The sequence below is a fragment of the Melanostigma gelatinosum genome (assembly GCF_949748355.1).
Source record: "Melanostigma gelatinosum genome assembly, chromosome: 8".
Classification (NCBI taxonomy): Eukaryota; Metazoa; Chordata; class Actinopteri; order Perciformes; family Zoarcidae; genus Melanostigma; species Melanostigma gelatinosum.
The window spans coordinates 2269063-2296062 of NC_136641.1; the positions used below are offsets into that span (position 1 = coordinate 2269063).

A 27000-nucleotide genomic window follows, 5' to 3' on the forward strand; every position below is an offset into this window, starting at 1 on the left:
CATGTCCAACTTTTTTGCTTCTTTCTCCCCAATCATACATTCCACCATCTCTCTGGCAGCTGGCAAGCTCACGTCTTCAGTGATTGTGTGCGGTAGCCCCTTTCTCGCTATTCTGTAACCAGATATGAAGCCCGTAGTGCGTCATTTATAGACCAACACATGAATGAGACTCCAGTTGTTTTTGGCTGTTTTGTAACTCCTCCAATTTGGATATAAACAATGTAAGGGGCTTTTGACTTGCACTGGCATGCTTGGTGTTCAGGTGGCGACGTAAATAAGAGCTTCAGACTGTTAGCCAGAACCTCACTGCACACCACGCACTGTGGCTTTGGGGAATCTGCGTTGCCAATCCAAGTGAAGCCCAGACACAGATACTTTTCATCATATTTCCTCTTTTTTCCCAGTCTGATGCTCACTCTCGTTTCCTCTTTTTTCACCTCGACTCCGCGATGGGCCGATGTGCTCCCGATTTGTCTGTGCTATCCCTTCCTCCTTTTCGGTCTCCTCCGTCTCATCTTCCTCTTCCTCTGACTCGATTTCTTCTCCCGGTCTCTCCCCAACGCACCTCTCCGTTCCCCTCGCCTCCGATTCCTCTCTCTCTCTCTGTCCCTCTCCTCTTTTACGACTGATAGCTTCAGATGTCCCACCTGACAGTTTTTAAATTAAAATTACATTTTGTTTTTATATTTAATATTATTACACCATCAGACCGCCATTACACTTTTCCTCTCGCGCACCCCCTAGAGGCAGCTCTTTGGGAATCCCTGCCCTAGAGGATAAAATAAATACAAACACGTTTCTATGATACTATAATACATCAGGTTGTTCTTCACCTTGTCTTTGATGGTCTTCACTCGCAGCAGGAACTTCAGCAGCAGAGACGGACTGACCTATCAAAGCATCCAACATCTCTTTGTACTGCTTCTTGTGGCGAGGGGGAATAAACATGCTGAATCCTAAGAAAAGAAAGACGAAAGTGAGAGAAGAGACAACCTCTGACAAGCGTGTCAAACATTGTCGTGATTTGAAAGAACTTACTGATTAGAAGGTTGAAGTCCTCATCTCTCTCTGTGAATAAGCTCACCACTGTAGTCACCAGCTCTTCATAGCTGTCCGTCTTCTTGTAGCTCTGAATGGCCTGAAAGAGCCGAGCCGATTTCTCTCCTCCGATGGCTTTCTTCACATCAGCCAGAAAGGCAGCGGGGACGTCTCTCTTTGAAGCAGAACCTGATTAACACGACGAGAATAGTGGAATCTATTTCATACTTAATAACCATTCATTCAAACCAAGCTACATTGTTCTTCAACCAAAATACACAAACTTGCTCGTTCATATAAATTTGTATAGACTTATTAATGCTGCGTAATAGGATTAGACAGTGGACATCTGTTCATGTGATAGGTGGACCCACCTTTGTGCAGTGGGATGGCCTGAGCAGACTTCCATTCTGCTGGTATCCTACCAGTAATGAGTGTTACATTAAGTCTATCGGCAGTACAAGTCGTGATCAAAGGAGCACTAAGACTCAGGAGATGAGGATCTAGATATATACAAGCTGCACTGAATACTTGATAATTAGTGAAGTCAAAGGTAGAAGGATGTAAAGTCCTACCAGTCTGAGGATCTCTGGGTCCCTGCTGGTTTAGGTGGGGTCCTCCTTTGTTGAGCTGCTGTGTATTCAGCTGACTGCAGGTAGACGTCCAAGTAGAGGAGGTCAGACCCACAGCAGGCTGACTGGCTGTAGCTTGAAGAAAAGAAAACAGAACAGTTACAGATGTTTTCTTCCTTTCCTACTGTACAGTCAGTTAATCACTCTTGTGTCAACAGGAAGACTTGAACACAGATAAGCCCTCCAGCTTATGACATGTTCATTTGCTCACTGCTGTTTTTTTGTCCGGAGAATGTCCAAGATCATTTTAAACTAGAAAAAGCATTTCCTGCTGAAAATGCATTGGAATGCTGAAAGCTGAAATGAATCTCAAAAACATTGCTGAAAATAGATATCCAATTTTAAAAAAATTGCAAAAAGCTTAATAATTCTAAAAGTTGAAAGATTACAAATATGAAGTCATATCACCCCTCTCCTGAAAGAGCTGAACATTTTGATATTCGAACGGTTTCTGTAGCTTAAAAGAATTCCAGCGGTAGTGATATTTGTTGTAGTAGTAGTAGAAGTTGTAGTATAAGTATTATTAGCAGTATAAGTATTAGTAGCATTTGAATAAGTACTAGCTGTAGCAGTAGTGATATTTGTAGTAGCAGTGGAAGTTGTAGTCGAAGTATTAGTAATTAGAAGAAGTAGTAGTATCAGTAGTCGTAGTAATAGCTGTAGTAGGGGTCGTAGTATTTTATATAACAGTAGTAGTAGTACTAGTAGCAGTCGTACTAATAGCTGTAGTAGTATTAGTACTGGTAGTAGCAGGAATAGCAGTTGTGGTATAAGTAATAATAGTAGTGGTAGTAATAGCAGTAGTGGTAGTAATAATATGTATGGTAGCAGTAATAGCAGTAGCAGTAGTAGTAATAGTAGCAACAGCAAAAGTTGAAGTAGTAGTAGTAGTAACACTAGAAATATTAGCAGCAGTAGTAGTTGTCGCAGTATTAGTAAGAGCATTCATTATTTCAACAAAAAATTATTAAATTATTAAATGACAGGCTCATGTAAGAAATTTGAGCATAGAACTGTGTTTAGTAGCTATAATAAGTGTTTCATAATTCATAATTAAGAATTCATAATTAGTCATAATCATAAGTGTTTTGGAAATGCATAATTAAGATAAGCATAAAGTGTTTTAGGATTAGTAGCTAGAAGTAGAATTTGAGACATGAAGCTTTTGCCAAAGTTGCACGTTTATACTGAAGGATTATCATAGAAGGGATTAAACCGTAACATTCTGTGGGGCTTTTATTTTAAAATGGCGTGTGTGTGTGAGGGGGGGGGGGTGTGGGGGGTGGAGGAGGGGGGAAAGATATAGAAATGGGGTACCGTGTTCTGTGGAAGATGTTTTTGAAGCAAAATTTAACATTGGTCTCTATGGAGCAGAAAGTTGGTTTTCCTCTCAATTAACGGCTTCTGTGTCAAATGTGGAAATCTGTGGGATTCTACAGTAATTTTTCTACGACAAGGACAATATTAGCTACTTCTACATCCAGAAATTATGCATGAAGAGTGAAGATTGTGGACACAGTGGCAAAATACAAATGTTTTTTTCACAAGAATCTCAAGCTGCTCTTCACTCTAGCGGTGACATCACGCACTCTAAGCTGCGCAATACACACCCATTATAAAGTCAAAAAAGGGCTGAAAAATCATAAAAGTTAAATTGCTGCAGTTCAAAAAGTTTAAAAGATATCGGAAAGCTGAATTACGCGGCAACATTTTAAAGTTGAAATGGTGTCTGTAGCTGAAAGTATGAGGAAGTTGAAGGATTTGAAAGTTGAAGAAGTTTAAGAGGATTTGAAAATCTTCTCCATAGAAACCCATTCAAAAAAAAGTTGCAAAAAGCTTAATAATTCAAAAAGTTTAAAGATTAGAAATAGAAAAGTCATAGCAGAGATGAGCTGAAGGAGCTGAACATTTTGATAGTTGAACGGTTTCTGTAGCTTAAAAAATGAAGAAGAAGGACTTTCAAAAATAGGGGGACGGAAGAAATAGTGGAACTAGAAATGCATTTCCTGCTGAAAATGCGTTGGAATGCTGAAAGCTGAAATTAATTGTGAAAAAATTGCTGAAAATTAAGAAATGGGAGACTATCTGTCTGAAAAATGTTAAAGCCCGAAAACATTTAAACTGCACTGCTGAAAAACCTTCTCGTTGAAATGTCTAACTATGGTGTCTGTAGCTGAAAGTATGAGGAAGAAGAAGGCTTTGAAGATTTTCTCCATAGAGATCCCATTCAAAAGAAAATTGCAAAAAGCTTAATTTGAAAAGTCAAAGCACCCCTCTCCTGAAAGAGCTGAACATTTTGATATGTGAACAATTTCTGTAGCTTAAACAAATTTCAGAAGTAGTGATATTTGTGGTAATAGTAGTAGAAGTTGTAGTAGAAGTATTATTAGTAGTAGAAGTATTAGTAGCATTACAATAAGTAGTAGTAGTAGCAGTAGTGATATTTGTAGTAGTAGAAGTCGTAGTTGTAGTAGAAGTATCATTAGTAGTAGAAGTATTAGTATTTAGAAGAAGTAGTAGCCGCATATCAGTAGTAGTAGTAGTAATAGCTGTAGTAGTGGTCGTGGTATTTAATATAACAGTAGTAATAGTAGTAGTAGTAGTAAAAGTAATGGCAGTATTTGAAGTAGCAGTAGTACTAGTAGCAGTCGTACTAATAGCTGTAGTAGTATTAGTACTGGTAGTAGCATGAATAGCATAGGGTGACGAATGACCTGCTGATGACAGCCGATGCAGGATCACCCTCACTCCTCATCCTCCTAGACCTGACTGCTGCATTTGACACAGTGAATCACACTATCCTCCTACAGCGCCTCCACACCACCATTGGACTATCAGACTCTGCACTCAAGTGGTTTCAGTCCTACCTTTCAGGCAGAACTGAATATGTGTCACTGGGAAGATACAAGTCCAGACTGCTCCCAGTCTCCTGTGGTGTTCCGCAAGGGTCGGTCCTCAGCCCCATCCTCTTCAGTATTTGCATGCTCCCCCTCGGTCGTGTCATCAGCAGACATAGGATGTCTTTCCACTGTTATGCTGATGATACACAGCTCTACATCAAAACTGCCCCAAGCCCCTCTGCAGCCATGTCATGTCTCACCTCCTGTCTTGGGGAGATAAAGGCGTGGATGAGCAACAACTTTCTCCAGTTAAACAGTAGCAAAACCGAAGCCCTCCTTGTTGGCACTCCACACCAGGTTCAGTCATCCTCCATAACTCATCTCACCTTCGACGGTCAGGTCATCCCCCTCGCCTCCACAGTCACTAATCTGGGAGTTAGGTTTGACCCACACCTGTCCTTTAATGACCATATAAAACACCTGTGCAAAACCTCGTTTTATCATCTCAAAAACATCTCCAAACTCCGCCCCACTTTAACCCTGTCAGATGCAGAGAAGCTCGTCCACGCCTTTATATCCTCAAGACTGGACTACTGCAACTCACTATTCACTGGGATCACTGCAAAGAACATCCAGAAGCTGCAATACATCCAAAACAGCGCTGCCAGGATCCTGATGAGAGTCCGGAAGTATGAGCACATAACACCCATTCTGACTGGCTCCCTGTCTCATTCCGGATTGACTACAAAGTCCGACTACTCACACATAAATGCATAAATGGACACGCACCTCCCTACCTACAAGATCTCATCACTCCCCAAATCTCCACCCGCACCCTCAGATCATCAAACAGCTCGCTCCTCCGTGTCCCCAGCACCAAGCTCCGCACCATGGGCGACCGGGCCTTTGGCTCGGCAGCTCCACGCCTATGGAACAGTCTCCCTGACCACCTAAGGGCAACACAGACACTGGTCTCTTTTAAGACTGGCCTAAAAACCTTTTTATTCAGGAAAGCCTTTCTGACCTAAATCACTGTCAGTTATTTCTTTTGTGTTTCTGTTCATTCACTGGTTTTTATTTTATTATAGTTTATTTTTTATTTTTTTTTATTAACTATGTTTTAACTATGCTTTTTACTATGTTTTTACTATGTACTGGCTCTGTGGCACTCAGATTTGTTTTTAAATGAAAAGTGCGTTACAAATAAAATGCATTATTATTATTATTTAGCAGTAGTAGCAGTTGTAGTATAAGTAATAGTGGTAGTAATAGCAGTAGTGGTAGTAATAATATTGATGATAGCAGTAATAGCACTAGTAATAGTAGCAACAGCAAAAGTTGTAGAAGTAGTAGCAGCAGTAGTAGTAGTAATAGTAATACTAGAAATATTAGCAGCAGTAGTAGTTGTCGCAGTATTAGTAAGAGCAGTCATTATTTCAACAAAAAAGCCTAATTTTGAGCTTAATGTTTACATACAGTTAATCCATGGGGCTTTTATTTTGAAAGTGTGGGGCTGAGTGGGGGAGGGAGGGGAAGAGGAGACATAATCATAATGTTTGACACACATAAACAGAGGTTATTAAATGACAGGCTTCATCACAAGCAGTTCAGTTAGAATTCACTCTCTGGGGCTTTTATTTTGAAATGGGGTGTGTGTGTGGGGGGGGGGGGGGGGTGGAGGAGGGGGGAAAGACCTCTTGACAGCATTCCAACAATAAAGATTCAAAGAACAATAGTTGGAATGCTTAACAGCATTCCAACAACAAGTGCAGTGGCTGAGATGCTCCTAAGTCCTGGAACCAAACCGGACTGCTGTGGCTCGAGAGTCCAGTCTACATAAGCACATAGTTACTGTAGTCACCAACCAGAGATTCAAAGGTCTTAACAAGGGAACAGATTTCAGATAGACACAAAACTGTCAAGCAGAAAGAAATAGTATGGCAAGTCTCTGTCTGCTGAACAGTTTGAAAACCCTTTTGGGGTTTTGGACAGTTGGACAGACAAAAGATGCACCCTGATAATGACGGAGTAATGGCCATTTTCACAAACTTTAAAGACTAATGTGAACATTTTGTATCTTTGAGCTTGCTAGTATTGTCAGACATATTTCCCACATATGAAGAAGAGTGCAGTGTTGGGTTGGGATGAGTGTTTCATACCGCTCTGCAGCATCAGTGCTTTCTTCTCGTCCACCGACAGTGAGTGATTGGGTTTGTATCCACAGCCCTGTCCAGTCAGCTGCTGGCATTTCTCATCAAACCTCTTCTTGTGATGTGGGCGAACAAACTGGTACAGGCCTGTGACACAGAGGGGTTATTTCTGACAGCCTAAATATGAACTCATTTGGGATCAGTTTTGGCCTGCACTCTCTTGATGTTGGCATTCAGTTAAAGACCGAAAAACAAATCCTTTCAACATCGCTACCTGTGCCATTACATTAAGCACAACTGTATTGAGGGATATGCACCATGTGAGCACAATATAAAACTACGGTACACTGATGAAGACAAGCTTTTGTCTCAGGGCCCCTCTACCAGACAGACCACAAAATGTCGATAACAATACACCTTAGTTTGCCAAACACGACTCATTAATCACCAAATTTGCAAATAATCAAATTATTTGCAAATAACTGACACTCTGTACGTTGGGCTTTTAGGACCCTGGGGCAGTATCCCGCTTTGCACTGAGTAGGTAATCCTGCCTTGCTCATGGGTCTCCATAACACACAGTGATGTAAGGCAGAAAATCTTAAACCCTCTACCCTGATGACAGTCAGGGGATCAAAGTTATCACAATTCATCCTGAGAGGAACATGAACGTTTCAAACTAATTTCATGACAATCCATCCAATTGTTGTTGACAGACAGGCCAACATTCCCATCCCTGGAGCCATGCTGCTAGTGTGGCTAAACGCTACCTTTGCAACAGGTGGTTGATTGAACTCTATGGTCTATCTAAAACTGTGTAGACTGTTATTAATATGTTTGCTCCTCCATTTATATGAATGACGTGGACAAAATATTAGACTCACTTAAAGTACGGCCTCAAACCCTACTATACAATAGAAGCAACAACTACAGTAGTGTCTCAGAATGTAGTGCATGTTCTAAATATAGCAGGTCTGTTGCATTCAATTGAAGTACATTCTGCAATAAACTTCCATTCTCGTTTGTTTGGTGAATAGAATAAAAGTCACCGGTGTAAAAGACACAGCATGAGTGGCTTTTGAAAAAAGAAATAAATATGACTTCATGTTCTCGATGTAAACAGAGCGAATCGGTTTAAAAAAAAGAAAGAAAAAAAACAAAACTTGAAGGCTCCAGATTCCAAGTTGGGCGGCATAGCCTTCAAGGGGGAAAGATGATTGTTCTACTGCGTTAATGTTGATTTTTACCTCCTCTTTACTGGTTATCAATCAGTCTCAATGCCTCTCAAGATTTGGCTTCCCTGCAGTCGGAGCTCTATCTGGAGGGGGAGAGCTCAGCGACCAGCAGCAGCAGAGCTTTGTCTCGCTGAGAGCCAACACGGACACCACACTGCTGGAGGCCCAGGCTATACTACTGGGCTCGCTGGAGGGAAGGGAAGCACTGGAGAACCAAAACCAGCTTAGAGACAATTCCGCTTTTGTCCACAGGGATCGCCAAAATCAACCCAAAATGAAAGGTCCTTGTTAATACTTTAGTTTAAGATAATAACAAATAATCTTAACATTGACCTTGATTCATGAATTAATTACATTACTAGAACCGTAGTCTAAAGCAAATTACTCAATGCATTTAAAGTGTAGAGATACAACATGACTGCCTGCCGTCAGTCAACCGTAGACTGTATATAGTGAACACAAACTCGAAAGCTTTACACAAGACGGATCCCTTCTGGCCATAACCGCTTAGCAGCCTGTTATTCACCACATTGTTAAGCTCCCTGATCGAAAAAAAAACAGCAGACTGAAACAAGTTGCTTACAAATCAAATGTGCAGGTCCCATCAGACACCCGGCTGTTCACTACAGCAGGAGGCTTACCTCGGAGCAGACAGTGTGTATTAGTGTCCTCAGTTAGGACAGCCGCCTCAGTGAGCAGCACGTCTAGGCTGTCAGTCTTCTTGTAGGTCTGCAGAGCCTGTATGATGCGGTCAAAGTTGAACTGGCTGAGTGACTTCTTCATCTCTGCCAGGAAACTCCTGACCCTGCTGCTGGATGAGCCTTCCCCAGAGACATCCTCCGACAAGCGCGACTTCTTCAACAAGGAGGGAGAAAAATACACTGCTGATATTTGCAATGAAAAAAACTTTTAAGAAACAAAAAACAATCAGATATCTGAAACACCATAAATACAGTGGTGGGCCGTCAGGGCCAGCTAAGCCTTCTCTGCTGGCCTAACGGAATCACAAAGTTACAGCGAAATTATAATTTTTCATAAATACACCATGTATTATACAAAATGCAACTGGGGAGGCTCGACTGTCACTGGCGTCCATGAATCGAGAAGGACTTCTTACTGGAACGATGTACTGGGATTAAACTCTGTCAGCAAAGAATTCGGTAAGTGACAAACTGCATTTGTTTTTTTTATGACTTTGTGGTTGTCAGTGTTAATTACGTTGATTTGACGATGCATTGTCCGTTAATGACGCAGCATCCAGTCGTGCACGGATTCATGTATCTGCACCGTAGCGGTTCAACTGTAGTAGGACAGCACAGAAGGCCCAGGCATAAAATACACGGCCCGCCACTGCATGAATATGATGTTTAAAAATCAACAGCCAGCAATGCATTGGGATGGTCCTGTCCTTAACACTACCAGATACTATAAATCTAATTAAAAAGGACAATTTTGTTTTTGCAGAACATAATAATAATAAATCAATTGTCTATAGCGCTTTTCAAGATACCCAAAGACGCTTTACAAGGCAGAGACAAACAGAACAAACAAAAAAAACAAAAAAAAGAATAACTGGAGAAGCTGTGCTGAATGGGAGGGTAGGGTGCAGGTGTTAGCAGGTGAAGGAGAGTTTGAAGAGGTGGGTTTTGAGGGCTAGTTTGAATGTTGATAGGGAGGGAGCCTCACGGATGTGGATGGGGAGGGCGTTCCAGAGGGGAGTTGCAGCAGCTGAGAAGGCCCCGTCACCCCAGGTCCGGCGCTTGGTCCTGATGGTCTTCAGAGTATTTGCACCGGCGGACCTGAGGCGACGGGTTGGGGCGTGGAGGGGGAGGAGGTCTGAAAGGTAGGGAGGGGCCAGGTTGTTTAGGGCTTTGTAGGTGGTGAGTAGTATTTTGAAGTCTATTCTGTATTTGACTGGGAGCCAGTTGAGGTTGCCAGTGGAGCCAGTGGGGTGATGTGATCATAGCGGCGGGTGGAAGTGAGCAGTCGAGCGGCAGAGTTCTGAACATATTGGAGTTTATTGATGATTTTGTTGGGAGAACCGTAGAGGATGCGGTTGCAGTAGTCGAGTCTGGAGGTTATGAGGGCATGGATGAGAATTTCGGTGGTGGCAGAGGACAGGGAGGCGTGCAATATTCCTGAGGTGAAAGAAGGCAGTTGCATCCATGATTTTATATCAGTGAGACAGATGGTGAGAGTGGAGTGGGTGACGGAGGTGATGGTCTTGGTGGAGAAGTAGAGTTTGGTGTCGTCAGCGTAGCAGTGGAAGTTGAGACCATGACGACGGATGATTTGTCCAAGGGGAAGGATGTAAATGATGAAGAGGAGGGGACCAAGCACGGAACCTTGGGGGACACCGTGGGTGACTGGGGAGGTGGAGGATTTACAGTTGTTTATTGCAATGAATTGATGTCAGTCTGAGAGATATGAGGTGAACCAGGAGAGGGCAGTGCCAGTTATGCCAAGGGAGTACTCGAGACGTGATAGGAGGATGGAGTGGTTAATAGTGTCGAAGGCGGCGCTGAGGTCAAGGAGGACGAGGAATCCAGAGTCAGCAGAGAGAAGTATATCATTTGTGATTTTCAGTAGGGCGGTTTCTGTGCTGTGTTTTGAACGGAAGCCGGATTGGAAGGGTTCGTAGAGATTATGGAGATTGATGGGACTTGAGTTGCGATGCAACAGCTCTCTCAAGGACTTTCGACAGGTAGGGGAGGTTGGAGATGGGCCGGTAGTTGTTGGGGATGTCGGGGTCAAGACCAGGTTTTTTCAGCACGGAGGTGACAGCAGCGATCTTGAGTGTGGGGGGTATGAGACCTGAAGACAGTGAGGCGTTGATGTTGGTGATGAGAGGGGAGAGTGTGGGGAGGCAGGCCTTGACTAAGGAAGAGGGGAGGGGGTCAAGGGCACAGGTGGAGGTCTTCATGCTAGAGAGTATAGAGGAGACGTCCATTTCCGTGATTGAACTGAAGGATGAGAGTGAGTGGCTTGGAAGTAGGGGAGAGTCATGTTGAGGGCTTGGGGGGTGGTAGAGGGGGGTGGGGGCTGCCAGCTGGTTGTGTATTGCAATGATTTTGTCGTTCAAGAAGGATAGAAATGAGTTGCATTTGCTGGTGGTGAGGAGGTGGAGATGGTGTCCATGGGCTTGAGGAGTTTGTTGATCGTGGAGAAAAGCGTTTTGGGGTTGTTTGAGCCAGATTGGATGATGGAGGAGTAGTGAGAGGAGCGAGCGGTGTTCAGGGCATCTTTGTATTGTTGTTGGTGGAGTTTGAAGGCACCCAGGTGAACAGTAAGTCCAGTTTTTTTGGCAAGACGTTCCAGTTGACGGCCCTGCGCTTTGAGGAAGCGAAGTCGGTCAGTGTACCAGGGGGCATTTCAGATATTTTTTTAAATGGACTCTTGACTGTTTAAGTTATAAGTGGATCACATGAGCCGTGATCTAAAACTCAGACAATGATTGTTATTTAATTCATCTGCAAAGACAAAAAACACTGAAAACAACTTCCAAATGTATTATATAGATGTATGTATCTAGAACTCAATAAAAACAAGTACAGTACATATGGTTTAACAACTTGTAATCATAAATGGGAGACGTCATTTCCTGTGTATAGTGTACAGCATGCATTCTTGTGGAGAATGAAGGAGCCACATTACAGTATGCATCCTCTCAAGGACCTCAGTCTCAGCCTCTTTCTGTGGACCTACCTTTAACTGTGTGCTATGGAAGCCTGAGAGGCTTGAGTTGGTCTGTGTTATGTGCAACCCTTTCTATGAGTGTGTGGCTGTGTGATGACATAATAGTTATTGCTTTTTGATTGTGCTTTACGTAATATAATAATATATTCTATGACAGTTGAATATATTAAATTAGATGTATAATATAAAACAGTGTAACTTAATACTTATAGAGATAAATATAACCTGATTAAAGGGGTATTCCACTCATTTCCTTCTACACTGCCATACAGCTGGGGTCCTCTTCAGTAGATCCTCCCTGCCTTTCAAACACTTTGACCACGCTTATTTTACTAACTTACTTCCTAGAACTGTATTTAGTGTTCCCAAGGATGAGTAGTACTCATCACTATCCAAATGACCACTCTAATTTAGTCAGCTCTCTATCCTTTAAAGATACATGAGCAGTATGCCACCTGGAGTAACTATGTATCAAGTCCAACCCACAAAGCAGCAGAAGGAGCTATGATTGGCCAGCATTTTGGTGTTGGGTCAGGCCACCAATCCAGTTATTACTGTAATAACTGTGTATTTTGACATTTCTGGAAATGTTTAAAATGTATGTATGAATGTACTCGGAATGAAACGTTCCTTCTGTACAATGATAGAACATTGGCTCCTAGTTGTTGAGATACCTTGAATGTCAGTAAGACAGAGGTCAACATCCTTCCACCCTAGTCTAAAAAGATGCCATTTTAACTTGGTAGAGGACTTTTAGATGTTACTCGCACTTGCAGCTGTGCATACCAGTTACTTCACTCACAATCTATGTGAGGACCTGCAAAACAAATAATCTTTTTAGGCTTGAAGTACATGACTGTGTATTGGGTGTGGAGCTCTAAGTTCACTGCAGCAGAACAGATACAGCGCAGACTTTTCTTCTCATCATGTTAAGCCTCTAAATCTAACATAAGAAACAACTGTATACACATGTACCTGTTCTTGGACCAATTTGATTTTACGTTTTCCTCCCCGCATTTCATCATCCATCCTCTTGTCACATTGAAGAGACAGCGTGGACAAACGGTCAGCCTTCAAAAGAAAAAGTGGACAACAAATTGAACAAATAGGCACAGTCCTCTTGAAACGACTTAACCGTTGTTGTTTCATCAGTTATAGGTGCACTGACCTACTTCAAACACAGGCTATTATACACAGTAGGATTCTCACTGAAAATAGCACTGTACCAGACATTTACCACAGTAAATTGGCTATTGTATACACAGGTCTTCTCTTTCCCACAAAGCCTCTCTTTTAGACATGTATGAACCACACATGTCTAAAGACTATGGGACAGACCACGGTGTCTCACAGGAAACAAGCTACCTTCTCTTCTCCCAGGACAGCATCATCGTCCTCTCCACCGCAGTGGTCCCCTCGCTCCAGAGCATCCAGCAGGTTGGCTGGTCTCTTCTGACTCTCCTGCACCTCACACTCGTACTCGATGCAGATCCTGGCCATCCCATTGGCTCCAGAGTGTTCATCTGATCACAGAGACCAGACAACAGGTAACCAATCAATGAAGGACTAACCTTTCCTCTGTGGATTTAAAGGAGGCGTAGAGACCCTGCCTTTGTCTTTCTACTCACTGAGTCTCCTCCTCTTTAGGCTGGGAAGGTGGGCGTCCAGCTCCTTGGCCTTCTGGGTGCGGGCGCTTTGGGAGGACGAGCCGGAAGGGAAGGCAGAGGGCCGAGTGTCTGGTGAGCACACTGTCCCACAGCTCTGTGCTGCAGCCTTCTTCTCTACCACAGGCCTCTGGCACAAGCCCAAGCACAGGCAGTCAGTACAAGCTGATGAATGCAACTAGGACCAACTTCCATAATGCAGTGTCAACACACAGCCCGGTCAGCTGTACCGCTTTTCGGGTGACACATTCTTCCACAGATACACATGGTGGATTTAACAAACAGGTGATGCGGGCGAGAGTCAGTTTACATCTCATTATGGTGTTTGCAGGGTGCGTCTCTCTCTGCATATGAATTTAAAGGAGGATCGCACAAATAACAGCACATGTTCACAGAGGTTGATTACTTACATTTATTTACTAAGCTCAGTTTTGCTAGAATATTCTCCACCTCTGAAAGTCAGGCATTACTAATAGCACAAATGAAACTATGGTGGGACAAAAAGCTGACTTTACCTTTATTGTACAGACATCTTAATGACATCAGAGACTAGTCTCACTGGGAGTTAACGTAAAGACTGTATTCTCGTGAAAAATTAGCTGTACTACTGTCACCATCTCCACAGGCCTCTCTCTCCACTGGTGGAGGTTTGTGCCTCTTAGTCCATCTCTTTGCCCTTTCTCATAAAAGTCATCGGTCTCCTATTGTGTTAATAACATGAACAGTTCTTAGGGATTATCATTTCATGACTGACTTAAGTGGAATTTAACTGAGTGCAAGTAAACGTTGTGAAGGAGAGAATACGACATACGCAAACTGAAGCTCTGTTTTTCCATATTTGTCATGTGTAACTGTAAAACGCTCTGTAGGACAGACACTTGCAGTGGTAATTCATTGATTGAATTCAGGGACATGTGTTCTGTTTCCTAACACCGCAACACTGGAGCACATGCTTTAACACTGTGGTAGCCATAGCAACAGCATAGAGAAACCCGACAGACTTGTATCTTGATTTACAGAGGTGCATGTGGACCTGAGACTCATCCTGTAACATGTTCTCAAGGACTTGACACCTGAGTTGGACATGTATTTGTGTGTACGGTGATAAGACAGTCGAGTGTGCTTTGGGGTCTCAGGATGGTAACAATATCAACTTTCTGGGAAGAGATGTTGCTGTTGATAGTTTCCAAATATATATTCTAAAAATATAAATACATATTTTGCTTTCAGTACCAAAAACCAAACATGAGTTGCTGAGTACAGTACACTGGTGTTACAGCAAACATCAACAACCCTTATTAAATCAAGCTCAACAAGATAGTTGATGCCAGGACTTGTATCATTTCGTGAACTGAGTGAATGCTAGAACCTACCATTTTCTGTGCCACCCTGAAGAACTGAGCGACGTCCCGGATTACATTCCCAAAGCTTTCATACAGACGCACATAAGGCCTGACCCAGGACGGAAGCTGAGCCATGGCACCAGAGCCCTTAAACCTGCGGGAAAAGTCTCGTTATTCTAAATCACGCACCTTCATTGTCATTATCCCAGATGATGTCACACCAGAAAGCAGGACTTTTAATTAGTAAATGGACTGCACTTGTATGTGGTTTTTCTAGTCTTCCGACCACTCAGAGCACTTTAACACTACAGGTCATCATTCACCCATTCATACACTGATGACAGGGACTACCATGCAAGGTGCTACCTGCCCATCAGGACTATCTAACATTTATTCCCATTCATACACCACAGGCACAGCCTACGGGAGCAATGTGGGGTTAAGTGTGTTGCCCAAGGACACATGGACAAGTGGAGGCGGGGATCGACCCTGCTCTACCTCTCAGCCACAGTGGGCATTCAGGAGTGGGCCATCCAGTTACATCAACTCCAAAATGTCTGCTGTAAAAAGGGTCTAGACACTGAAGCAGCTACATGGAATTCAGCCATCATTCATTTTATCATTTCCACTTGAACCATGAACCACTTCTGTGGAATGTGCCTTAACCAGTATCTCTGCGAGGCATTCCCTGTGTGATGCAAACATTATGATCCAACCATTCAAGGGATTTTCTTTGTCTGCTTTCATGTTTGTTTAAACTTAAACGTCTTTTATCAGTTAACTTTATTAGCGAATCTATATTTCATGCGATTTTCAAAATTCATATCACGTTTTAAATTCAGTTATTTTTCATTGAGAGTGGAGCTCAAGGCTGTCAGCTCACCAGAGTGGCACGCTCACATGCACTAATATGAACGCGTGGCAGGCCCAGCTATGTACTAGGGCTGGGCGATAAATCGATTTAATCGATTAATTCGAATGTGTGCTTTAAGGCGATGTGTTTTATTGAAAATCGAGAAAATCGCCCCCACCCCTTTTTCCCGTAGTAGAGTGCGCGCGCATTGTTTACAAACTAAAACAATGGCGGCCAGCAGCTTCACTGCTGCCGCCGCCACCTCACAAAAACAACCCAGCATTTTGGAGACATTCACCAACTGTACTCCGCATGAGAAGAAGAGTGCCCGGTGGAAAGCCATCACGGATGCAGTCGCGATGTATATCGCAAAAGATATGGTGCCCATATACACCGTGGAAAAGCCGGGGTTTATTCACCGTCTCAAAGCTTTGGACCCCAGATACGTGCTACCAAGCCGTAAACATTTGTCTGACGTTGCCTTGCCTCGGCTGTACAATAGTACACGCCAAAGGATCTCTGCGGAGCTGGAGGGGATGTCATTCTACTCCGCAACAACTGACCTGTGGTCCAGCAGGTTGACCCAGACACCGATCCACTTGACTGGTGGAAGCGTCACCAACTTAACTTTCCAAGGCTAAGTACTTTAGCAAAGAAATACCTCTCTGTGCCAGCTACAAGTGCCCCCTCTGAGAGGCTTTTCAGTGTGTGGGGGGGGGGCATTGTTACATGCCACCGTGCATGCCTGAAGCCAGAGGTAGTAGACAGGCTTGTCTTCCTGGCAAAAAATATTTAGAAAAAACATGCACTACTGTTTAATACTGTTGGTTATGTTGTGAATGCACTTGATTTTGTTTACATGCACTTATTTACTGTGCAAAATATGTTATGTTGATGTTAGATCAGATGTTGCACTTTTGAAAATGTGAATGTTAAAGGGTCATATACATTTTATTTCATGCTGTGTTTGTATCAGTGTATTCAGTTAGAAAAGCTTACTGTAAAAAGTTACATTTGCACAGTTGTTTACAATGGAAGGCTACTATTTAATGCCATTTAATGTTATGTTTAATTTAATTTTATATTTAAATGATTCAGGCAAACAAAAGAGTGACCAAATACTTTTTGTATACTACAGGCACCTTTCTACAATGTTCAGGTTTTGTTTGCACTTTATTTTTATCAACCTACTTGGGAAAATCATCACAAAATAAAAGAAAAAATTGTTTTCAACAGCTTCTGTCATCTGCAAAAAATTTTGGGGGAAAAAAATCGATTTAAATCGTGAATCGGATTTTTTGTAAAAAAATCGGAGATTTTTTTTTTAGGCCATATCGCCCAGCCCTACTATGTACATAAAGAACAGAGAAGCTCCGATTACAACACACACATCGTTACATAGACAATAGATGTTTGATGCTAGATGAATGCTCTGAATATCACATTCAGCACCTTTGAGAACAAATCTGTTTTCATGATTGGTTCTTGCATGAGGTATGTGGGAATAGGTATGACTGACCGCTCCATGTCTGACCTTTGATCACACAGTAAGATTGCTCCATAGTCCTCCTTGTGGCGAATGACTCTACCGATAGCCTGGTTCACAGCTCTGAAAGCCTGCTGTTTGTACCACTCCTGTCCAGACAGGTACTGTGTATAACACACACACACACACAATATGATTCAGCCACTAATAAAACATCAGCCTTTCCAGTGAAACTCTGTAACAATCCACTCACCTTCAGCCCAGGAGTTTTCTTCCGACTCATCTCATCCAAGAACTGCATCTTCAGGATGACTCGAGGGTCCATCTTTGGAGGGAATGGAAGGCCGGTGATGATGACGCCCCGACCAAAGGTGTCTGCAAAATCCAGACCCTCACTAGCCTGGCACAGGAAAACATGAATAGAAGTGATGGGAGAGGGAGGCCTGTGTGTGAACTGACATGTGATAAGAAGTAAATGACTCCGTTACTCTAAAGCTAGGAGACTAGCTGAGCGAATACGGCTTTCGATTGAAGTTGACATAAAAATTTTAAAATATTGATAAAACTGCAATGCTGGCAATAAGATGGACAGAGACAAAAAACAATACACAGGACAAATTGAAAAACTATTTAGAGCTAAATGGCATTATAGAGAAAAAAGATGGATAGGCACAAAGAGCTTATTGCGCACATTTTAAAAACACATTCTATTCTTCCATATGCTCACGTAGTATGGAAATCCGAATGTTAGAATACATTTAAATGGCAACAAATGTGCCTGATAACATGATAGGAAAGCTCCAAATGCAACCAAGTGAGAAATATGAATTAAATCAGAGTAAAGCTTTCCAGATCACAAGTGAGAGCCTTCAACATGTGGCCAGTAAGTCTTAGATGCGTTGTATGAGGAATTTAACTATTAAAAGCATTCTTAGTATGATTAATTGCACCCCTAGTGGTGAATATTAAATGTCACAATGTACTAAATGTCACAATATATTTACCTATGGAATGTATTATATGTTTACAATAAGTTTACTTATAGAGGATATTATATGTTACAGTATATTTACTTATAGAAGTGTTAAACCATAAAAGCATGATCATTGAATGTATGAAACTAAAAAGTATAGTCACTGTATGTATTAAACACTGTAAAAAATAGTCGTCAGGGCCAGAAAGGGATTTTTGAGTAAGACTTTTCAGAAGCTGATCGTATGAGGACAAGCGGAGCATGCAGAGACACCGTCAACAGGAAGTGGTCAGTGAGGAGCACGGAGCAGAGGGCAGGCGGAGTCCGAAGGAGGCGGAGCCCGAAGCCAGGAGGGGGCTACTGGATTTCAGCCAATCACTGAGCTGACACGAACATTTCCAGACACTTTCAGAACTTAAAACCCTCAAACCCTGAACCCTCAAGGACTTACTGACGTCACCTGGTAAGTGGTTGAGTGTGAGAGATTGTGAGGGCTTGAAATGGTGCAAATAGGAATGGGACAGCCCCTTGCTGCAACATATCACGTTACCATGAAAACGACAAACAATATGATGTATAATTGTGTGTATTTATTGTTGGAATGCTGTTAAGCATTCCAACTATTGTTCTTCGAATCTTTATTCAACTTCTATTTCTTCCATCCCCTCTTCTTCTCCTTCATATTTTAAGCTACAGAAACTGTTCAACTATTACAATGTTCAGTTCTTTCACCAGAGGGGTGCTATGACTTTTCATATTTCTAACCTTTAAACTTATTGAATTATTAAGCTTTTTATTTTCAATGGGATCTCTATGGAGAATATTTTCAAATGGCTTCAGGCACACAGGTGTTCGCGATTGAGCCAATTAGTGATGTTGATAAACACACAGACTCACAGACACACGCGCACATACAATCCTCTCCCTCTCTCTCTCTGTGTCTCTCATACAGTCATTCAGGTCTTAGGGATCTTTAGAGGTCTTTCCCCCCCCCCCCCCCCCCCCCCCACACACACACACAAACACACACGCCATTTTTAAATAAAAGCCCCACAGAATGAATCCTAACTGAAATGCTTGTGATGAGCCTGTCATTTAATAACTGGTTTGTGTTTATGTGTCAAACATGATGATTGTGTCTCCTCTCCCCCTCCCTCCCCCACCCACCCACCCAGCCCCACCCTTTCAAAATAAAAGCCCCATGGATTAACTATTTAAACAAGCTCAAAATTAGGCTTTTTTGTTAAAGAAATGAATGCTCTAACTACTACTGCTGCTGCTAATATAGTATTACTACTACTACTACTATAACTTTTGCTGTTGCTACTATTACTACTACTGCTACTGCTACCATCAATATTATTACTACCACTACTGCTGTTACTACCACTACTACTATTACTTATACGACAACTGCTGCTACTACTACTGCTATTCATGCTAGTAAAAGTAGTAATACTACTACAGCTATTAGTACGACTGCTACTACTGCTACATCTTCTACTGCCATTACTATTACTACTAGTGTGATATTAAATACTACGACCAATACTACAGCTATTACTATGACTACTGATACTACGTCTTCTACTACTACTTCTAATTACTAATACTTCTACTACTAATAATACTTCTACTACAACTTCTACTACTACTACAAATATCACTAATACTACTACTAGTAGTTATTCTAATGCTACTAATACTTCTACTAATAATACTTCTACAACTACAACTTCTACTACAAATATCACTGCTACTACTACTAGTAGTTATTCTAATGCTACTAATACTTCTACTACAACTTATACTACTACAAATATCACCACTGATGAATTTTTTTAAGCCACAGAAACTGTTCAAATACCAAAATGTTCAGCTCTTTCAGGAAAGGGGTGATTTGACTTTTCATATTTGTAATCTTTAAACTTTTTGAATTATTAAGCTTTTTGCAGTTTGTTTTTGAATTGGATATCTATTTTCAGCAATGTTTTGCGATTAATTTCAGTTTTCAGCATTCCAACGCATTTTCAGCAGGAAATGCTTTTTCTAGTTGTATACTTTGTACTCCCTGATGTGAACGTCTTCACGCTCTATTCTCACATGATGAGGTAACTTCATATAATCTATTTACTCGTTTTTGTCAAAACAGCTTCAATGACTGAATCAAATATTTGATGAATAAATAAATAAATATCTGATTTCATGTTTATATTTTGTTCCATTTTTAACCCTTAATGTTTCTGAGTAAATTTATTATGACAGGCTGAACACACGTGAGCCGTCCTCTTTGTTTCCCTTTTTTTTTTTAAGTCTCCATGTGTCCACTGGTTACCCCGTGTTCAATGTCACATTGCAATGATTTGTGGGTAATTCACTTAGGCTAAGTCAGCATACCATGCTGACTTATGGAAAGGGTTCATAAAGGGCTCAAAATGTCTGCCAGAGAGCCCTCAAACACTTGACGATTTGACAGTGGGACATCCCTAAACCCTCAGACTTCGTGGGAGCGCGCCTCAAAGTCCGTGAGTCCGTAAGGGGGGACATTGGGATTTGGCCCCTGTTTCACTGGAGACCTTTCAGAGCTCGCGGACTATTGGGTGCAGGTCATGTGTTCTCTGCTTCATGAAACATATACTATCGATAGAGTAATTCAGATTGTAACTGTTTTAGCTTCTGTTAATTATGAAATACCTTTTTTGATTATAACCTGAACCAGCTTATTTTTTAGTATGACTTTGCTGCCAAGTTAGCAGCAACGGAAGTCCTGCAGCCTTGCCTCCCTCTGGGAAGTTTCAGCCCCAACAGGTTCTTCTCCATACTCAGTGTATTACTGATGGAGATGGAGTTTGGAGAAACAGACAGGAGAACCAGCACAGGAGCAAAGTAATGTACTGCTGTGATGTATTTCAGACGTCTAAAATAATCAACATCGGTTTAAGTGTAGCTATATTTAGAAAATGTTCACCTCTTTACCTTTCTGTCAGACAGTCCATTCTGATGGACAACTGAAGCAGTTACCTGTGATCTATTCAGTTACACAAGACTAATTTTAGGTGTCTGAAATACATCACAGCAGTACATTACTCCTGTCTGTTTCTCCAAACTCCATCTCCTGTAGTGACACACTGAGTATGGAGAAGAACCTCATACAACCACACATACAACATCTGAACCAATGTTCTCTCTAAGCTGCGCGCTTGAGCAAACGCGCACTGCTCGCACATTCTCAGCGCACAAGAAAATCTATGCAGCGCATAAAATAAAATTCAACATAAACGTATTAATTAATATCTAATATTAGTCCTAATCTTATCTAATCAATTAAACCAATAATAATAATAATAATTTTGTTTTCTGTACTATTTTGCAACGTAACTCAGTGAGTGACAGGTGTCCAGCCAATGATACAATTCGGTTCACTTACGCTACGCAGCCAATCATAGCATTGACACTATTGCCCTGCCCATTCGCGCCGTGCAGGTTAGCTAGCTAACAACAGTGCGGCGGAGTTACGAGACGCAAATGCTAACCCCTTATCATGGCGAAACGAACGGGCAGCGACATAAAGTCAAAGCAAGAAGCAGACGAAGCCATCAACCTGGACAAAGTGTACAACCATTGGAGAAGTGAGAAGGACAGACGTGAAAAATATGGTAAAATTTAAGTCAGATTTGTGCATATTCTAGTGACATTTATTAAGATTTTTTACTTATGGATATTAATCATTAAATTATGTTACTACTAGATAATTTATGGGTAGTAGAAATGATAATAAAAAACTGAGTAATTACATATTTTACAGACAGAGTTACAGGAATTTACACTGTATCACACAAGCTACAGCACACGTCATTGTGCAAAATGTGAATGTTTTAATGTGAACAAAATGTTATGTCTGAAAGGTGTATATGTATCATTTCTTCCAGAACAGGACCCTCACACAGGCCACAACAGGACCTCACACAGGCCAAAGCAAGACTCTTCCCATGGCCAAGCAGGACTCTCACATAAAACATACTACACATCTCATGAACAACAAGATTTTTGTCTTTTTCCTTTAAAGTTTGTCAAATCACTTATATTAAAAGTAAACTAGTGAAAATTGCTGCTGTAATTTGATTCTTTTAATAAGCCATGTAACTTGCTATGATCCAAGGTTTTGAACAGGTGTGATACTGGTGTGTGGCCACAGCGTGCACATCTGATGTTGCTCACAATGGTCCTCAGTGTGCTCAGGGAGCTTGTGTGTATGCCCAGACACATGAAAAATTAGAGGGAACATTGATCTGAACTATCCCTGAGTTTTCAACAGCTCAGATGCTGAATTTCCAAAACTTAACATCCAACAATGTCCCATTGTTAGATGGAAAGTAAATGTTTTCCAGCAATTAAGCCAAAAGCTATCTCTAAATGTCATAATTATCCATAATGCATTTAATTGCAATTTACTCTATTCATCTAAAATGCTCCATCTGACCTTTTGGAGACTGAGTTATGAAGATCAAACTGATTTAGGACTTTTCCAAACTCTATGGGTACACAGTAACCTCACCTTGCCTCGACACACAGCAAAGAATGTCCCCCCCTTAGATGTTGGATCATTGACTTTGTTGTAATATCCGTCAATAACCTAAGAACAGACAGAGAGACAACATCTATTGTTGTTATCAAGCCCTTTAAGCAAATGTTACCAGTGACGTTTTCAAAGTCATTCATGTAGATATTAAATAAAACCAGTCACCTCATTAAAGGTTCCCTTTCCTTTAGGTTCAACAAACATGGGCTTTACGTTCTCAATGCGATCTGCATGGCCGTTAGTCTGGCGAGAGAGAGCACACACACCATCTAAAATAAATAAATCAAGAGCAATACGATATAATATAACATAACATATGGAGAACTTTTCCTACAGATGATTCTACTGATTTTCCACTTACTCTCCAGAAGTCCAGGGTTTTTTCCATTAATGGGAAGGAGGGGAAAAACACTAAAAGACCATCAGGAATAACACGGCTCAGGTTGGCTGAGGAGAGATCACAGCAAGCAACTTATTCATGTGATGATCGAGACAGAAATGATGACAATTAAAAGCAATGGGAGAAAACCACTTGGCCCTTCTGTTCACACAGTGAAATAATAAGTACCGTTTAGTTAACGACAATCACTGCTGAGAAAAACACGTCTTCAGAAATAAAACATTTCTGTATTGTTTGATCTTACCAACAGTGTTGCCTAAAGACGCCATGTTTTCAGGAAGAAACCTGTCAGAGGGAAAGATGATCAGTTCTATTTACATCGTCTCAACAAGAAGGTAAAGCATCTGTAGCTCTCTATTGTATTATTAAAGTGAGTGCTCCAAAGGCAGAGTCACAGGACGTGTCTGATGAACACATGAGACACGGTTGGGATGTGTTGAGATGGAAATTATTCTATGAGAAAGACAGGAATCTAAGTTCAGAAAGCTCAGCAACAAATCAAAACAGGAGAAGAAATTTGTTTTGTGGACGTATATGCTCATGCCAGAATATACACCATACTTCATGCCAGTGTACTGTGCTTGGCATGTGTGTCTTGTGTGTAACTACTTGTTGATAAAAGCAGAAGACTGTCTGTAGAATAGAATACTAACCTTCTATCAAACGCTGAACTTAGGTGGACTCCATCTGGACCTCGTTCAATGATGCCAACAAAGATCTGGTCCCGCTCAATCACATGGCTGTTCTCCAGACTCACTGGAAACGGGCTGCAGCAAACAGCAAGAGCAACACACATTGTTGACAACCACAACATGACTAATGACTAGGTCACTAAAGTTTGAAATGAGATATTTCGCATAACTTTTCCTGATCATTTTGATGAAAGGTGCTTTTGTTAAATAAAGCCCTTCAGCTGTGAGGAACTTGACTGTTGTACAGATTCTTTGTATTCAATGAAGAAGACACTAAGAGTGGCATCAGATTTGGTAATCAATACAACTGACACACATTCATAAAATTGGTTCATTTAGAGCTGCACATTTTTCCAGAAGTAGTCAACACTGTACCAGAAGATCATGTATGATGCAGAGCAGTACAGTAACAATAAGGACAGTTTCTGGATTGAGGGGGAGGCACCAAGGCTTGAGACTATGTGCTTCATGCAAAGCTGGGAATTCAGCAGGTTTCGGCCACTCTGACCGGTCACCTGAGTTCACGGCTTTGCATTTTAAGCAGTTGCTAGTTGCTGCCTGACGAAGCTTTGACTGCACTTCATCTGGCTCAGCTGTCAGTTTAAGGTGCATTATGTCAGCTTCATTTCTGCTTTCTGTAGAGATACTCCAGTCTGGACCAACGCGTTGGCCTTAGTTTGCAAATTATATGCACGGCCCATTTATGATACTTTTGATTGATTCTGGCCCCCAGTCCCTAGTGTAATCTATATGCTGCCATGTACAAGACAATACCAGAGATGGGCTCCAACGTAGAGCTCTCAAACCTTTACCTCAAGCTCTTCAAACTCCGTACAGTATAGCTCTAAGGACCAGCTATTCTGATTCATGTACATTCATATTTATAGATTTTGGATATCTGAATATGACATACGTCTCGTTATTCCCTGGTTTTAAAGGCTGCATTACAGTATGGCGATGCCATTTTCTGAACTAACCACACTGTTTTAGCTTTTCTATTATTCAACTTAGTCATTGTATCCACATTACAAATGATTTATAAAAAAAAATTGTCGTGTAAATGTTTAGTAAAAGCACCAACCTTACAATATTGTTACATGTCGACAGGTATTTGGTAAAAACAATTGTGATATTAGATTTTCTCTACATCGCCCGGCCCTATTGTCAAGCCAATTCATTTTTGAATATAGCCAATTATGAGGTCAAAACCTTCAACCTGGACCTTTGACTCCAAGTGGACATTTGTGCCAATTTTAAAGAACTTCCCCCCCAGGTGTTCCTGAGATATCTGGTTCATGAGAATGGGACACATGTACGTGAGGGCGAACAGACAGACCACCCAGAAACATGATGCTATAAGTATGAAAATAAAACTTGTGGATGAAGTTGTTTGTAGGGCCGCATCAATTCACACGCAGTTACGTTTTTCACCAAAAAAACATGAAACACCACTTTTGGGGAACCTATCTTCCCACCTGGACACCAAAATACCGCAAAGACAGCGCAAACCAAAACCCTGGTCAGGAAAATACCAAACTGTCTGAGCCCTGGACGTTGCACCTCCACAGAAATAGGGCACAATGTATTTTCATGTCAATCTGGGCCACGCCCTCTTATCAAGACGTATAAAAACACTGTGGGGAGTTGTGTGTAATTCTTCCAGGGTCAGCCTGATTCATAGTCACATATGTAACTCTTGTTTGAGAAGGGACTGAGACTGACAGTAGTAGCAGTAGTTCAGTGTTGAGCTGTAGTGTTCTACCACTCAGACTACTAAAGTCTGTGTTGCACTGCACCTCTGGAGGTAAAACGAGCTTCAAGGAGCAACAGGTGACTTACATCCTCATCTCACAGGTGAATGAGGAGAGGGGAGCGAGGGTCCCACTGGTCAGAATGATGCAGCGAACACCTTGATTCACCAGATCCTGCATGCTGAAGCCTGGAGAGAAGCACCAGTAACTCAGGATGTTACCTACAAGGAGAAAAGACACACATACGATCCAGTTAACCAGGGTTCCTCATAGGTCATATGAGAGAAAGTACAGACTAACTAAACTAAACATTTAACGGCAAACACAACATTGTCATGGCATTATGGTCATCAATTCATTTAGACAGGATGGAAGTTAAATAGAGGCTCTAATGTTTATTGTTTAGTCTTGGGGTAGACTGTATTTGAACAAGGCGTTCTTACCTGAAATCTAATTTGAATAAGATAAGGGGATCAACGCTTCCACAGCTGTCACTGTGTGAATACTGTAACCCAGCACACCACAGGCTGTGTATCATCACCTTGTTTCTTTGATGAAGATGAAGCCCACACATCAGTGCTTTGCGGTTTCTTGTGATAGCTTTTGTCTCGATGGATATGAACCTGAGCCAAACAGACAGATATGGTTGCTGACATCACTGTAGACATAAGTGCATGGAGATGCATATTTTTCCATATGGACACTCAGGTCTCTTAACAAACATGCACCTTAAAATGAGCTGTGTTGGTCTGCATCTGCTGTTGTCTGTCCTTCTCTGAAGGTTCACCACAGAACACCAGCTACGAGGAAAGGAAAGAAAGGAAGAAGTATTGCTGTATTGCTGAGTGTTCTACCATTTTGGTCAAATTTGTCAGGTACAAAGTACAGCAGCAAACCTGGTGAGCTACTGCAGACAATTTGGGAAATGCGTTTTTGTTTTCTGCCCAAAGAGTGAAATGAGAAGAATATAAATCGAATGATTTCATGTCTTCGTACGTCTGTGCAGTGCCTCTGGCTGTAATGCAGGTGGTCAGATGAGAGCCGGTTTTACTTTTGGTCTCTGTACTGACATGATCCTAAACCTGGCAGTTTAACTGGCAACGACGCTACAGGAAACTGCAGTCACTGTACCCGACTCTCCAAAAAATAAAGTTCCAGCACGTATCGCCCCACCTTCTCTTTGTGTGCAAATGAAAGACATGTTAATCAGTGAGCTTTAGAGATGCTGGTTGGTATATTTTTTAACTCTGGACAGAACCAGGCTAGCTGCTTCCCCCTGCTTTCAGTCTTTATGCTAAGCTAGGCTAACCAGTTCCTGACTGTACTTGCACATACATGAGACTGATGTAGATCTGACCCACAGGAATAGAGTGTAGAAAGTGTAATCTAAAAACTTGTAGCATACCTGTATGATATCAGCCAGCTTCTGCAGTCCACTAGTGTTCAGGAATATTCCCGGTTCTGATGAGATATACGTGTCACACATTATACTAACCTCTACACATAACAGGGTCCGCCGATATAGCCAGCAGACAGCGTCGTCTGTTACACTCCTACTTATATATGGCATGAAGGGAAATAAGACACCATGTGAAAAATCTACATCACATGGTGGACAGCAGAAAGCTAAATTATGTGACAAAGAAAAATAGGGAGAAATGAAGCCAT

General features: G+C 41.6%; 1 protein-coding gene across 7 annotated transcripts in view; it reads right to left on the minus strand.

Moving 5' to 3' along the window:
* The window catches only part of rtel1 (regulator of telomere elongation helicase 1), a gene marked incomplete at its 5' end in the record, with an annotated part of 42547 nt that overhangs the window by 3792 nt on the left and 11755 nt on the right, over positions 1-27000 (minus strand). For 2 of the 7 annotated variants that reach the window (XM_079274405.1, XM_079274400.1), the window contains 20 exons: positions 834-956; positions 1039-1227; positions 1614-1745; positions 6670-6807; positions 8537-8750; positions 12567-12662; positions 12957-13114; positions 13220-13385; positions 14629-14752; positions 16971-17101; positions 17191-17337; positions 22466-22543; positions 22655-22732; positions 22851-22936; positions 23134-23174; positions 23543-23656; positions 25421-25553; positions 25874-25955; positions 26061-26132; positions 26738-26793. In XM_079274405.1, the coding sequence (XP_079130531.1) occupies positions 834-956; positions 1039-1227; positions 1614-1745; positions 6670-6807; positions 8537-8750; positions 12567-12662; positions 12957-13114; positions 13220-13385; positions 14629-14752; positions 16971-17101; positions 17191-17337; positions 22466-22543; positions 22655-22732; positions 22851-22936; positions 23134-23174; positions 23543-23656; positions 25421-25553; positions 25874-25955; positions 26061-26132; positions 26738-26793 (2358 nt within the window). Of the gene's footprint in view, positions 1-833; positions 957-1038; positions 1228-1613; positions 1746-4743; positions 4774-6669; positions 6808-8536; positions 8751-12566; positions 12663-12956; positions 13115-13219; positions 13386-14628; positions 14753-16970; positions 17102-17190; positions 17338-22465; positions 22544-22654; positions 22733-22850; positions 22937-23133; positions 23175-23542; positions 23657-25420; positions 25554-25873; positions 25956-26060; positions 26133-26737; positions 26794-27000 lie in introns of those variants that run through there. The other 5 variants (XM_079274404.1, XM_079274403.1, XM_079274401.1 and 2 more) reach the window with 5 other exon arrangements.